At 41.6% G+C, this 16,020-nt stretch overlaps 1 protein-coding gene and 1 pseudogene across 1 annotated transcript; one reads left to right on the top strand and one right to left on the bottom strand.

Moving 5' to 3' along the window:
• Positions 1-3,137: 3,137 nt before the first annotated feature.
• On the top strand, positions 3,138-10,367 carry LOC119721808 (annotated as a pseudogene).
• A 1,656-nt stretch (positions 10,368-12,023) lies between these two features.
• Positions 12,024-15,818, bottom strand: LOC119722161. Its single transcript, XM_038192209.1, has one exon. The coding sequence runs from the start codon at positions 15,654-15,656 to the stop codon at positions 13,686-13,688; it is 1,971 nt and encodes a 656-aa protein (XP_038048137.1). The 5' UTR covers positions 15,657-15,818; the 3' UTR covers positions 12,024-13,685.
• Positions 15,819-16,020: the final 202 nt, after the last annotated feature.

The raw sequence follows: 16,020 nt of genomic DNA, 5'->3' as shown, positions 1-16,020 counted from the left end.
CAACTCTGGACTGCACTCACTGATCTTGTACTTGATTATCTCATCATTTAATTATCTTGGTTCGTCTTCATTGATCATCAATTAGCATTGGCACATGGTAGAAACATCAGTATTGTAGAAAACTAAAACCCCCAAGCCAGACTGCTCTCACTCACAGCCGCATACTGCAATAAACAATATAGGGCCGAGTTGGTTGCACGTGTACGATACGCACTATTATTTACGAAAAACAGCCATTCGTACACCCCCAAAAGCACACATTTTCCAGCTTAAATCATCAAGCCATTCAGCTTAAAGTTCCCTCATCGGAAGGAATAAACAATAAACTTACTTCTGGCATCCTGTCGGGATGCCTATCATCTCCCAAAAAGAAAGAATTTGGCTTCCAATTTCCAGCAACCTTCCACGTCTTTTAGCCCATCGACAGCGAAAAGCAGAGAGAGTGAGAACCCTGAAAAGTTGTTACACACTCGTACTAGCTGGGCGGACTTATCACTCCGCACTTAGTAAGTGTTTATCTCAATTAACAAAAGTTATAATATGCCCCATAAACTATTCAAACAGAATTATTAATTAATTATGTAAAGCTGAATTTCCCATTTGATAAGCAAAATGTTTTCCAAAGCTTGCAAATGCAAGCACTATATTCCAATGGTTGAGAATGGATACAGTTGTTTACATGGGTTAAGTGGCATCTGCCCAGATACAGTGCTTAACATTAAAGGGACTTCATGTAAGTATGGACACAACTCGAAGAAGTCTACACAATCCAATGCATTAAAGGGGAAAATACCCCGTTCTCCCACATTAGTATGACACGTCCAACATTGTGTGAATACTTTTATTTAAGTGGAGTTGGGCGTTGAAACTAACCACCCCCATCCTTCAGCCGCTGACTAAAATGTTATACTAGTCAAAGGAGGGAATACTTCCGAAATGTATTCTCTAACTGCTTCAGAATGTAGGAGGGAGCATCTTACATTTTAACATTTCCGAGGCCATACCTTGATAAGACCCCTTAGCAAAACGTGCCTTCTGTATGTGCTACTATACATAATTATTGAGATCGACTGCTCCCGATGGCGTCCTCAAGTCGTAAGGTATACTACCGCGCGAGAAAGCATACGCAGTTATCGAACACCAATGTCTAGCGTTAATTTGGGGAATCCCTAGTTTATGTTTATCTCTACTATAAGTAAATTCTTGTAATCGACCTACAACCTTTGGCCTATCCCAGCACTGCTAAACTAAACAATGACAGGCATTCGAAGCTGCAGCAGTACAATCACTGTCAAGGCAAAGGGCAATCGATCGCGGTCTCCAGGCAACGATAATACAATGCAAAACACGGTATTTCGCACTGTCGGAATTTAAAGAGAACTACGTCCTGTAAAGCGTCAAAGTGCGATTTAAACCAAGGGTGTTTTGTATGATAGAAATAACCCGGGTAACAGGCTTCAGACAGCGCGCACTCGCGCGAAGTACGCATGTCGGATGAATGCGCGCGCACATGTCAGATGGATGATTGGTGTCTATTCTGGGAAATGGTACATTAATTTTGTTCCCGTGCAATGAAAAAAACATTCTGAGCGTTTTCAGGGTGCAGTAATCGCAGATCTTTTCAAAATAATATTTCCGCGATTACTGCACGGCAACTGGAGAGAAATCACAATTTCAGACGGTTGCAATCTAGGCTATTACCGTGATATAACAAAACAATAATTGCCTGCCGTGATTGGAGCTCATGGTTTTTGTACACCCTCGGGTGCAAATGACACCCTTGAGTGTACAAAACACCATGGACCCATCACAACAGGCAACAATTGTATTCTGTTTGCACTTGTCCGATTTGTACGTACTGTTCCTTTAATTATCTTAAAACATGAACGCAAAAATTTGGGGGCAACGTCCAAAGGAGAGACTTCAATATATTTACTATGGTGTACTATAGAGGACACCTATCTGTTATCGTGCCTGTGAGCAGGTCCATCGTGCATGTGAGCAGGTCCATCGTGCCTGCGAGTAAAACCATCGTGCCTGTGAGTAAAATCATCGTGCCTGTGAGCAGTCCATCGTGCCTGTGAGTAAAACCGTCGTGCCTATGAGGCGCCATGTGTAAATAAATTATTTAACAAAATTATTTAATTAATTAAATTATATAATTCATTATTTATTATATAATTCAGTTTTCCAGATAATTATATGTAAATAATTGTTTGGCAGCTTGCAATATGTGTATATAAATTTATTTGCCACTGCATTATTTATATATATTTTTTTTGCAACCTAATTATTAACATATAATTTTGGGCAAACTATAATTATTTATATATAATTTATTTGCAACATTATTATTGATATAAAATTTTACGCACACTAATTAATTCATTATTTATTATATAATAAATAATGAATTATATATAAGTAATGAAATATGTAATAATTAATGGATTATATAATAATTAATGGATTATATAAGAAATAATGAATTATATAATAAATAATTAAAGTGTCGTAGAAATGTATATATAAATAAATAAAGTGTGCGAAAAATTATATATAAAAAATGAGGTACCAAATAATTTTGTTAAATAATTTATTTACACATGGCGCCTCATAGGCACGATAGTTTTACTCACGGGCACCATGGACCTGCTCACAGGCAAGATGGTTTTACTCACAGGCACGATAGTTTTACTCACGGGCACGATGGACCTGCTCACAGGCACGATGGACCTGCTCACAGGCACGACGCTCTGCTCACAGGCACGATGGACCTGCTCACAGGCACGATGGACCTGCTCACAGGCACGATAACAGATAGGTGTCCTTTATAGTACACCATAATTTACGTCCGGAAACACGTAAATGCCTATTCTAAAAAAATATTAGCCACGTCAGAAGTAAACAACTGTGTTGGGGATTTTTCTTTTTCAAAAACATTGCGACATGATGTAAGTTCCCTTTCGAACAGAGTTTTGAAATAATTAAAAACTCTTAAACATAACAATTTCGGCGATTTCAGGACCATGCGACACAGTTTAATCTACCTTTGGTTTGTGTGGAAAACGTTACTATCACCATTACGGAATAAAGCACACCAGTGTCTCAATAGGAAAATTCTGCACATCAACACGATGACTGGAAAGACATTTTTTGTGTTCCTGATCGTCCTCAGCTTAGTAGTAGCCACAGCATCCCAGCCCTTGGTAACGGTGCAGCAGGGTGTAATCCAAGGCACAACCCAGATCTTCATAGAAGATGAGTTCACCGGAGCAGGAGGCACGAGGGTGGATGTCTTCAAGGGGATACCGTTTGCTAAGCCGCCTCTCGGTGGGCTCCGCTTTAAGCCTCCGGTAGAGAAGACGGCGTGGAGTGGGATACATGATGCAACCAACTTCAGGCCTGCTTGTCTTCAAGATCGTAACGTCGGGTTGGGTTTGGAGATAAACGAGGACTGTCTTTATCTCAATGTCTACGCACCCAATCAACGGATGGTGAGTCGAAGTGGGAGGATACACCCACCACATAGGCCTGATAATCTTTTTATGCCATTAAATGTTTTAACAGGAAAGGAAGAGCTGTCTGTCGTAGGTATTATGCGAGTCACACATGCTGGGACAAGTCAAGCCCCCAAAAAAATCGGTCTCTGGTCAGACCGAAGTTCCGGAATTGATGATGCGGCGACGCGGTTTTTTTTTTGGGGGGGGTGGCTTTTTTTTCAAGCTTGAATTGTACAGACAAGGTGGGTACTATTTTGCTTTGTTGGGTCCTCATTATACATTGGTGTTCTCCATAATTTGCCTTGGTGCCCCTTTATCATTTGCCTTGGTGCAATTTTCCCCATTCCTTGGTGCTCCTTGGTATGACATTTGAGGAGGTGCGGCAATAGAAGGCGTTGTTGTAGCTTCCGTGTTAATTTGAAGAAGAAAAAAGGTTGACGCGCATGATTAAAATTGGCGCGCGCGCTGACCAGAGACCGAGTAATTTTTTTTTTTTTGGCCTTAGCAGTCTCAATACTTCTTAAGCTTGTCATGAACCCTAAATATGGCTCAATTTTATTTGTAGATTTGTTTTAACGTATAAACCACAGTCCACTGCACGTAAACTGTTTTTGTTTCTGTTTTAAGGCTGGGGGAGCTGCTGTTATGGTCTGGATCCATGGCGGTGGATTCACGTTTGGGTCTGCAATACAATCCGTCTATAATGGGCTGCCATTGGCTGCTGTGGGTGACGTCATTGTAGTTACCGTCAACTATCGCTTAGGCGTCTTCGGTTTTATGTCAACAGGTACGCTGTTTTAGCTCAGGAACCCTCATATATACGTACGTGTGTGATCTCTTAAAGTGTACGAGTCCTCAGCATATGTGAAGTCATTGATGAATGCACATTCCTGTCAATGTTACACAAGTTACAAAAGGTCAATGTCTCATAGAAATCTACACACACCAAGAGGCAAATAAGGCAAATAACATATAGCATAAAAAACAAGACACCATTAGGCCTACCACACCTTCAGGCTTATTTGTTGCATTTTAATCGAATTCGCCAGAGAGCACTCACCTTATAACAGCACTTCCTCTTTTTAAAACAATTTTCACCCGATTGCAGATGACAAAGCATCACCAGGCAACGTGGCACTGTGGGATAATGTCATGGCTCTGAAGTGGATCCAACAGAACATAGAAGGTAGGCTAAGCCTTATCACACAATAGTGTCCTCGGTTTATGAAGTAAGCATGTTGAAGACATGCTGAGTCCTCGATCTTAGCAAGCAAAACATGCTTTTTGCCAATATTTACATATCCAGCATGCTAAAAAGGGAAGTGAAAGCATCTTATCTTTGAGGCTTTGGCTTACCAGCTCTCACTGATATGCAGAGCAGACGAAGCCACAAAGCTTTTCAACGACTATAAAGTGCAGGAAAATATTAAGTAAGGTTGGCAAGCATAATTATAGCTGTATCTAAATCACACACAAACTGTTGTTCATGACTATGAGATGCATACTCTGTCCGACAGTTTTCGGCGGCGACAAGCAGCGGGTCACGATATTCGGTGAGGGTGCTGGAGCAGAAATGGTCGGATTCCTCGTGCTGTCTGAGATGGCTAAGGGGTTGTTCAGTCAAGCAATTATACAGGTAGGCTACAGTCACCGAGAAATAACAATCGGGGAAATACTGACATTGATTACAACCCCAAGGTTACATACGTAATAGGTCTGTGAAATGTGTTAGACATCACGTTAACTTTAAGTGATAATGGTTTTGTTTTTCATTCAAACACTGCTTAAACGATTGCTATGTAAGTAACCACGTTAACAATGTTAATGCTGGTAAAGTTTGCGCAATGAAGGCTATTAGAAGTACTTGTAATTATATTAGCATTAAGCTTAGTTGGTAAATGTAGAATTGAAAGGCAGCCTACTAGTTTTGATAGTTATGTTCGAGACCAGCCGTGTAAAACTAACATAGGCGTCGCCAGGATTTTTTCTAGAGGGGCAAAACATATTTTCCCCAAAAAATGCCTGTATTTCTCAACATATTCTCGATTTCTCAGTTTTAGAGGGAGCAGGGACCTTTTGCCCCCCCCCCCCCGCTCATTAAATTTACACCACTATGACTTCACGCCTGTTTTTCCTTTCTTTTTTTCTCTTTTTTTTTTTTTTTTTTTTTTTTTTGCTTTTCCGGGGGGGGGGGCAAGCCCCGCCCCCCCCCCGCCCGCGACGCCCATGAACACTAATAGTATAAACTGCGAGAGAGGGAATTTACTGTAACTATACGCAGAAATGTACATTAATGAGTAAACGTACAATAATGGTATTTATAGTGAATGTAAGGAACGTCAATGATAACCAAATCAATATTTTTTTTCTTTAGAGTAATGGGCCAATTTCGCCAGATGTGGGGCCATTATCCGAAGAAGGTGACAAGGTACTCCGCGAGAAGGCCTTCCGGTTGGGCGAGACTGTTGGCTGCAATTCCTCGGACAGCGCAGCTCTGATAACCTGTCTGCAAGATGTAGACGGCAATGATCTTATACAGGCTCAATTAAAGGTATGACCTCACCAACGTTGATTTCCTTCATCTTAAAAACACTATTATAATTCAAAGAAAAATGTAATGACAAATTTTACACTTGAATGGAAAAGTCCCCTATTATTTTACACGAGGTGGGAACTTGACTTCATTGTTAAACGTTCAGTCACCATTGTGCTGACTGCCAAGATTTCGTTGGACATTCTCCGATTAACAAACCCGTCCAGGATAGCATAAAGATCTGCAATTTGTCGAATACTTCCCCGGCATGCCCAACTATGGGATGCGCCACGGAAACGCCACATTGTGCCCACAAAAGCAGTTTTAAGTCATAATTGTTTGTGAATTTCAGATTTATGAACGGATTTATCCTGTCGTCGACGGGACATTCCTGACCATGACCCCACTGGAAGCGTACGCCTCTGGAAACTACAGCCACGTGCCGATGCTCATAGGCTCAAATGCTGACGAGGGAACGTTTTTCTTTGCGTCCAACCCCATGTTTGCCGAGTACCTGACTCAACCAGACCCGCCCTTTGTCAACAGGACATTGTTTGAAGAACTCCTTGTGAGCAGCTTCAAGACATTCGGTAAGTTTTAAGAAAGTTCAGTATATCCTTTAAAGAAATAATTTTACCCATTATAGATTGAGTTTTTGTCCAGGATTTGATGGAGTACACCAACACTAATTAGAGAGAGCATGCTTTTTATGGGCTATTATACAGGTGATGAGTGTTTATGAGTGCAATGGTAAGAATAATTTCAGGAGGTGACAGATGGATGTTCCATTCCACGGGGCGAAGCCGAGTGTAATGCAACATCCCATCTGTCTCCGAATAAAAGTTGTTTTTTTTTCATTACACGAATGGGAAACATTCATTATTTGTTTTGTAAAACCATGAATAAATCCTCGTCACCCGATTGGTCAGAACCACCAATCGTGTGACCGTGCAATGGAACTTCTATTTACCTTGAAATACAACTTCTATTTTTTTACGGTGCGGCCGGGCCGTGGGTTTTGACGAATAATTCAATGACATGTGATCCAGAACCCCACCCACCCCCACCCCTTCAATCAGATGACGGGGATTTATTTAGGCAAAGGAGGTTACCGTCGGATAGGCATCCCATCCTTGGAGGATTATGACATTCTCCGTCGTTCAGTGCGAGGAAACCTCTCACCTGTCTGGTGGGTGTGAAAAGAGACTTCGTTGCTTTGTTTGTAATCATTGCTTTAGGGCTTTTGTTTTGCTTCCACAGCTGTCGGTGAAGGAGCAGTGTTGAATGCCACCAAAATGAGGTACATTGACTGGTCGCAAGCCGAGTACGAAGACGCGGATTACTACCTCTCACTTAAGCAGTTAGCAGGTGACTTTAACTTCACCTGCACCGTCGACATAACCGCCCGGCTTCATTCGTCAAAGAATGAAGTGTACCGCTACTTGATGACACACGTTCCGACCGTGTCCTACTATAACTATAACGGAGTTCAGCCGGGACCGCGCTGGATCGGGGCTGGTCACGCGGAAGAACTCGCGTTCGTCTTCGGTGGGGCGTTCGCGCAAGGAAACCCCTGGGCTCGTCTAACAGACGAGGAGAAAGTACTCTCTGTCAAGTTCATGAAATTGTGGACTAATTTTGCCAAGAGTGGGTGAGTACCAATGAAGGAAACCTACGAATAGCACTATGAAACTAAAATGAAATGCCTCACCGATGCTCTAAATAATTTGTATACGTACCAAATCACCTATAGGACGTCATGTCTGTCGGTTGCCGACTTGCAAACCGCCATCAAAGCGTCTTTCTCATGTTTTCTATGTATCGCTGTTTTGTTTCGGATCAGTAATGCAAGCAAGGAGTCACCGAATTCCTCGTCAATCTCAGAAGACTACAGCTGGCCCCTGTTCAGCAGCCCCGGTCTGGAGTACAAGGTGCTAGACCTGAACCTATCCACGAGCCGAGCTCTCCGGAGCGACCAATGCTACTTCTGGAACAATTACGTGGAAGAGCTTCGGACAATGTTAGGTAAGAACATTATCTTCGTCAACTAAAATGCAGAAAAAAAGTGTTGTCATGTGCCTTTGGTTCAAGGGCGTAAATCGCGGGGGGTGAGGAGGATAAATCCCCACCTCTACGTTTTGACCTGGTAATGGGCCATTGGAACTCCCCAGATTCCTGTAGTGAGCAATAAAGAAAATATCCGATTTTAATGTTTTTAACTCTCCAACAGTCAAATTGTATATATATTATTTAAAGGTAGGCCCTTCTATCTTAATAAATACTCGCATGAAAGCAAAGTCAGTGAATCATAAATATCATGAGTATAACAACTATAGGGCAGTGAGAAGATGCCAATTTTAAGACAATTACTCTGCCCAGTGGCGGCGCTGCGAGGGGCCAGGAGGATTTGCTTTTGTAAACACAAGAAAAATTTACCGATATTTTTTGTTTATAAAAACTGAGCGCCATTTTGTGTGGACGGTCACTACTTCCATAAATTCAACCTTGGTTGGCAACAGCTTTTTCCCCGACAATGCTCATTTTCTTGTTTTGCATTTAGGAGGGAGGTATCATAATTTAGTTTATTTATACGTTCATTTCGTTTTATTCCCATGAGTGGAAACAGACGGCCATGAACTTTTCGATACTTTTGACCATGCATTTCCACAGATTCTGGTAGCGAAACGTCGACCACTCCCGATTCACCACACAAATTCATCCCTACCACAGAGGCAAATGACAATAATTTCGCCAGTAGTAATTCATCTGAATATTCTACGTTTTTGGTAATCTGTGCATGTACTCTTGCGTTGATTTTCCTTCGCATATAAACGAGTTTATTCGGAGGGGGCGTAATCATACATGCAGCCAGTGTGTTACTTGTCCAACCAGATTCGACGTGTTTTTTTCTTGGGGGCGCCATCATGCATGATAAATTATGTTTGTCAGACTTGACCGGCTTCGAGAGAAGCGGGTTTTTTTTGCTGAGAAAATAGCAAGGAAGAACCGGTATAGATATGTGTAGGCAAACTTCAAGGAATAATCCGTTGATATTAGTTTTATTGTTGAAAAATTCCAAACAAAATGCCACTGTGAATCTAAGTTGATTTAAGGGGGAAGGAAATTGGGATTTGTTAGCAGCATTAGCAGTAGGACCATTGCTCATTCTTTTAGTGTTGGAATATGAGTCAAAATAATGTGAGGCTTTAGTGCTATTCGAACTGATTGACATTTTTACTTTATCTTGCCAAGTAGAGAACATTACTATTGATGTACACTGGTATAGAAACCAGGGTAGGCACACGATTGAACTGCCTAGAGCGTATTTGTTATTATCCTAGTTGGAGTTGAGGTCTTGTTCTTGATTTTGTGAGCTTGTCAAATTATTTTGAAGTAGATCAAACCTGTCTATTTTTATTTGTGTTGTAGCCTGTAAAAGTTTCACATTATCTGCATTCAAAAACTTATTGATTTCAGGAATTGTATACGTCTTATAATGGATCCCCAGAAGAATGACGTGATTATGTTGAGTTGACACGCACAGATCACAAAATATGACGGTATGTTAATTTCACCTACGCAAGGGTGAAAACTGCAACTACCCAAAATTGGGTTGTACTTTACTCAATTGTTTGGATTAGAATTTCTGCTAAATTCAACGAAAACTTGTGGTCAGACAATTCCTAATTAAATTCAGTCTGGTATGACCACAAGTGGGTACGGTGTTCGACTCGTGTGCCGTGGTCCGTGGGCTCGAATCCTGACAGGGAACATGGTGCTTGTACTTCGGATGGGACGTAAAGCCGTAGGTCCCGTTTGTTGTGTCATGCACGTAAAATAACCCAGTAACAGTTATCGCTTACAAAAGAGGTTTGTCCCGTGTTTTGGGCTGGCAGTGGCTGCAATATGCGCCGCATACGCGCAGCACCATGTGCATTTCTTATAAACTTCAATTACCTGTCTGTACAAATAGACATACTTTCCAGCGCCTTGAGTACCTAATTGTTGGTAGATACGTGCACTATATAAAACCCTGGTATTACTATTATTACGTTTTGGATGAATTTAACAGAAATTCTCACCCAAACAATTGGAAAAAGGACAAACCAATTTTGGCAGTTGCATTTTTTACCCTTGCTCAGCACAGGTAAAATTTACCCTGGCAAGTTTTAGTGCAGTATGTATTCAGTTAGTTTCCAGTACTGAGTTATTGTTTTTCTTTTTCCTGTTTCTTGGTCATTGTAATTATTCATAATTTATTTGCCGTTTTTATGACTATGTTGCTTTGGATATGTCGTTTGCATGTTTTGCTAATTTTGCATTAAAGCCAACTGAGTTTAAGCTTTGCTTTTGAGTATTATTTTGTGCATGTTCTGAGTTACTATTCCAAATTGAATTTGGTTGACTGTTTATTAATTGTGTTTATCGATTAAGTTTGGTTTAGTTCTATTTGTAATTAAAAAGTTATTGTAATCCTTTGGAATTGATTTTAGCCGTGTTGATCGCGTCTTTCATCCTGGCTTGGACTATAGCGGCCCATAGCCAAAAATTGTTTTCCCTATAAATCAGCATTCAGTTTGCACATTCTTAATGATAACGTCATCAAACTGTAAGAACGTTCGGGTATACTGAGATGCATTATACCCCAAAAAATACCAAACAAGAAATTTGTCGTCGTCGTCGTTTTTGTAACGCGCATACAAAGATATACGACCCCCCCCCCCAAAAAAAAAAAAATGAAACGTTACGATGAATATCCAGCTTGATATCCCATTTTGAATTTTGTTGGGGACATAACTAATACAGATCAAAAATATTAACTTTACGGACATACAAAATACACGTTTGCATACAATAAAGGAATAGGAATAAAGGTGCACCTAACGCAACTTTTTACCCTACGCGCTGAACAAAATGGCGCTCTCCGTGCCGGAAGTGCTTCTGTGCGCACTGCCGATCATAGATATAAGTGATATGTAATTTTATTCCATATATAGCTGTCAATCTAGTAATGTTATTCTACATCTATGGCAAGCCGCAATCATCGCAAAGTTTAGGTCAAGCTTGGATCGGGTCAGGCAAATACCATATAAAGATATATTTACATATGGTTAATACAAAACGATTGATTCCAAAATTAAAAGTTGAGTATAGAATCATTTGCAGCCATCCAAAAAGTAACTGAAGAAATAATAGTTGGAAAGCTAACTTGATTGAAAGATAGCTATGGCACGTATGAGCTGAAATATCGTTAGATTTGAATACTATGTTATAGAATTTCGCTCATTTAAAACCAATTTTCAATGTATAAAGGCCTAGTATTACAGAGTTACAAACTCAGGGTGATCGGGAAGGAAACTATTCATTGGACATTAATTGCCCGGTTCAGTTTCAAGATATTTCAAGATATTTCGGATTCGGTTCAGATTATGGGACACATTAGTCGCTCAGTTTCGATCTTTGACCTAACGGTGCTTTCACTATATGAGCCTGGTGGAAGCAGCAACAACTATTTCAAAATATCTTGAAATCATTTTGACATATTTCGAAATCGATATCGGGATTATGTCAAGATCATTTCGAGATATCTTTCAAGATTTAAAAAAAAAATCGATCTCCACTTTCCCTGAAGCGATTGAAGGTATCTGGAGACCGATTCTGAGATATGTCGCTATACAGTTCAAGATATCGTAAATTCAATTTCAAGATACATGTATCTTAAAATTCATTTTCACGATGTCTTGTAATCATTTTGAGACAACAAGATATGAATATATTTCATGATATATCGAAATCCTTTTAGGGATATCTTGATATCAGTCGAGTTACTATCACAGCGGCCTTATAAGACGAAGTTTTAAGGCCGTAGTTTTCACATCTACCAATAAAACGTAAGACGAACGCAAATAAAACTCTTTTTGCGGCTCTTCAGACATCAAAACCCCGCGGGAAACAACCGCTGAAAATGAAGAACATCATGTTATTAATAAGATTTTTATGCATAGATAACTATACAAATACTTTATTCTCTATTATAGAAGTTTTATTTACATTTTGTCTGATATAATCACTAAAAAAAAGAAGGATTTTTCTACATTCAGAATTGTTTTACTTTGTAGTTGTGTTCCCCGTGCTCTTCAACGAATCCGTTATTTTTTTCGATTAAGAACTGTTCAGCTGACACTTTTAATTCCAATCAAAACTTTCTTTTCGACTTTTGCAAACGTCTGAATTTTTTAATTTCTTTTTGGACACAAACAGATCCGCTCTGCGAGCAGACTGGCTCCCGGTCCGTGCATTATCGGTACTGATTGTGGGGTGGGAACCAGCCTACCCCGCAATAACGGAATTATTGTCGGGCAGCCAATAATTCACAATTGTAATTGAGTTTTCTTTTTGGTCGACGTCTCGTTCAGAAGTGGATAACTTTTGCACTGCTAAAAAAAAAAGCAATTTAGAAAAGGAATCTATTTCTAGGGATGAAACTCGGAAATAGCATGCGGATCGCATCCATAATAATTCAAGCAAGTTGTAGGCCGACACAAGGATTCTCGATTGAGCATTGTTTTGCAAATTTAGTTTTTTTTTTCATGAATCATTCAATTTGCGATGATATAATTTTATCTGACAAGCCCTATCCACCAAAAAGAAGGAAATTGTCGCTTGGTCCAGTTTGGTCTCTTAGGGCAAGGATTTCTGGATAACACAACAGATTGGATCTGAGTATAGAGGAAACATACAGAGGAACTGGCATGACCACCTCCGCTGACTGGTTTCCTGTCTTTCCTGGTAACCTTCAAATTATGATAATCCATTGTTTTACTTTACATGGAAATATATATGTATACATAATAATGTGCATAAAACTAGCAACTGTGTTTAATGGGGTATAAACAAACATTTCTAAAAGTCTCTAAAGCATCTATAAAATCTCTAAGTAAATGTAACTTTAAAGACAAAGACAACGGTAAGATAAAGCTTTCCATAACTATTTGAACCATTTTTCGATAATAAGTGTTCCTAGTAAAGGGGATTTTCGTATGATACCTCCGTTTCGTCGGATATATAGAATTTTGTGGCAATCGATTGATTAAATAAAGTTTTATTTACAGCTTATTACATTCTGGATTTATACGGTGTTCCACATACTCATTATTAGTTACCATTATGGTGTTCGTGGTGTTCATTATATATACAGGCTGGTAAAAAAAAAAAACGGAACCTGATACATCCACTGCCCTGAGACCGAAACCACCTGAACCAATTGATGAAGAATCCTTTTAAAAGAATTATGATATCACCCCGATAATATCCCGATTCGTTCCAGTACTTTTTGCTGCAGAGCCTATTTTGTGAAGCACACTTGCATGTGGGTATTATTACATAACAATCCCTCTATCAGTTATAATATAAGTCAAATTCCCGGGCACGGTTTATAAATTCAACGGGACAAAAATGGCCCTATCTTGCTTCATAAAATAGGCTCTAGAACAAAAACTACTGCACCGAATCGGGCGATCTTGGTTTCATTTTCTTCTAAAAGGATTCTCCATACATTGGTCCATGTGGTTTGAGTCTCAAGGTAGTGTAAGTATGAGGTTCCGTATTTTTGTTACCACTTTATTTAGGATTTCCAGCATAGTGTGAATTCAATGGCGAGGAAGGCTAGTCTTGGTAACTGTAGTCTTCTCATACTCAACAGTTTCAGTTAGTGGGATACATTCTTTGTCTCTTTCGCCCGCCTTAGTCAGGTCAAGCTCGGTGTAGGCGGCGGCATCTTCGCGTATCTCGTCCGTCTCCTCTTCGCAGCCGGAGTCCACACTGCTCATATCCCAGGTAGATGCATCGGAAACGTCGTCAGACAAACAGTCGTCGGCATCTGCCGAAAGATACTGACCGGGGACGGCAGGAGGCGCTGTTGCGACCGGGTGCGTGTCGTCGCCAACAGCGTCGCCATGGTGGCGTTTCTTCCTCGTCTTGTCCGGCTTGGCATACAAGGCATCACAGTCCGGAGTCACCTCCAGCCTGGGGAGGTCTTGTTCCTGGACTTCTTTTGTTTCGCTTTCCACGTCCCTGACTCGGTGTTGCCACTCTGGAGGTGGTGAGTTGACAATCACCTCGATGGTTTTCAGTCTGACGGAGTCGGGATTGATGAGTTCAGGCTTAGAGTTACTAACGGAGAGACGCAGAGATCTCAGACGTTTTAAGGGCTTATTTTTCCTCTTTCTCTTGGTGACCCGCCCGCTAGTGCGCCCTCTCTTGGTATAAGCTATGTAGACGATGACTCCAGTGGCCAGTGCGCAGATGGCGAGTACGCTGAGTGCTGCTGCGAGGGCGCTGTTGCTTGATCCCTCCTCGCCATCTGGGCTTTGCTGAGGAGAAAGCTTTTCACCACAGTCCTTGCCACATCCTAAGATGTTGATCACGTCGCCATTGTCATTGGTTGTGCTGATCTGCTGATTGGTGCTACCCAAGACCTTTCCAGTGGTCCTGATTGATGGTGTGGGTTGGGAGGGGTCCATGGGTTCTCTGGGTTGAATTGGGTTCAGAGACTCTGTTGGTTTCTCCGTGGTTCCTACTGGTGAGATGGATGGTGACATGAGAGAGGTTGTTGCCCGCGTTGTCTGAATGTGCGTTGTGACTTGTATGGTTGCAGAGCCAATGTTCTTTGTTATTTCATTCATGACGACACAGCGTACACTCAAGTCATTGTCCTGCATTGATATTCTCCCGATGGTTAGAGTCGATGAATCACCGTTGTTAATGACCGTGAACCTCCCTCTACTCGTAGCAATCTTGACGGTGGATACACCAGAGCCGCAGATCCATCGGTATCTTGTCACACGCGGGATAGCTGTACCACGGCACCTGAAGGTAGCACTGCCTCCTAGGAGTGCGAGGGCGGTCTGTGGGGTGACTTCAGCCCGTATGGGTACGGCGAGGGGCATTACGCTGCAGTTCATATTATTCGCGGTGTCGAACGATGTTCCCACCAGGCAGGTGAACTCGGCAAAGTTATCATTGTTGTCAAGAGTCTTGACGAAAGAGATGCCGTGGTTGGTGGATGGGTTTGCCGATGGCTGGATGCGGACCGTGCCAGCCATCCACCAGGATAACATCTCGGGGGAGATACCCCTTGGCGCGGTGCAGGCGAACGTCACGGTCTGCCCCAGAGAGGGCGATTCCGGGTAGTAACTACAGGTAAGGGGCTCGCTAGTCGCAGCTTGTACGACACTCAGGGTACCTCGTGGTGAAGAAGTAGAGCCACCGGCATCAACACCCATGCACCGGTACTGACCCGAGTCAACGGCTTCAACCGCGGCGATCTTCAAGATGTACGAATACTCCCCGTTGACGCTGCTTGTCTCAAGAGAGTATCTCTCAGCGCCCAGATTCCGGGCGTAAACCTCCGATCCTCCCGTGATGTAGTAGCCACCGCCATCTTGTGCCTTGTACCAGTATAGTGTCAAGGATCCACGCACGGTGCGTAGATCTGCGACACATTTCAGCCGAGCTGTACCACCGGCCGGTATGATCACGCTACCGGGCCCGCTGACGAAATCCAGCGCTGTCACTGATGACAACGCGATGGTGACGAGAACAATGCCGTAACACAGCATTCTTTAAACCTTTCCTCTCATGTAAACTGTCAATTAATCACATGAAAAGTGTTTGTTTTCACAAGATGACTCTGTAGCCTGTCTGGCTGACGACTATTGATATGACTTTCTGACGCACTGAGCTGACTGCCTGACATAGTACTGATACCCATCAATTATCTGTTTTGCTTTCCGTTTATTACTGTCTGAGGCCGGTTAATTGAGGAACCACACATATTGTGGCGCGTTTCCGCTTCCCTTGGTTTCACAATGCAGTGCATAAACAAGGGAGGTCACGGCCTAACAAAGAGGAAGTCCTCCATTAAATGTCCTGATTTCATTATGGTTCACTTGTGTTGTATATCTCTTTACATTGTTAACCATG

The sequence above is a fragment of the Patiria miniata genome, unplaced genomic scaffold (assembly GCF_015706575.1).
Source record: "Patiria miniata isolate m_02_andy unplaced genomic scaffold, ASM1570657v1 HiC_scaffold_14, whole genome shotgun sequence".
Taxonomy (NCBI): Eukaryota; Metazoa; Echinodermata; class Asteroidea; order Valvatida; family Asterinidae; genus Patiria; species Patiria miniata.
Note: the sequence above shows the minus strand (reverse complement) of the source record. Positions and strands in the feature narration are given on the sequence as shown.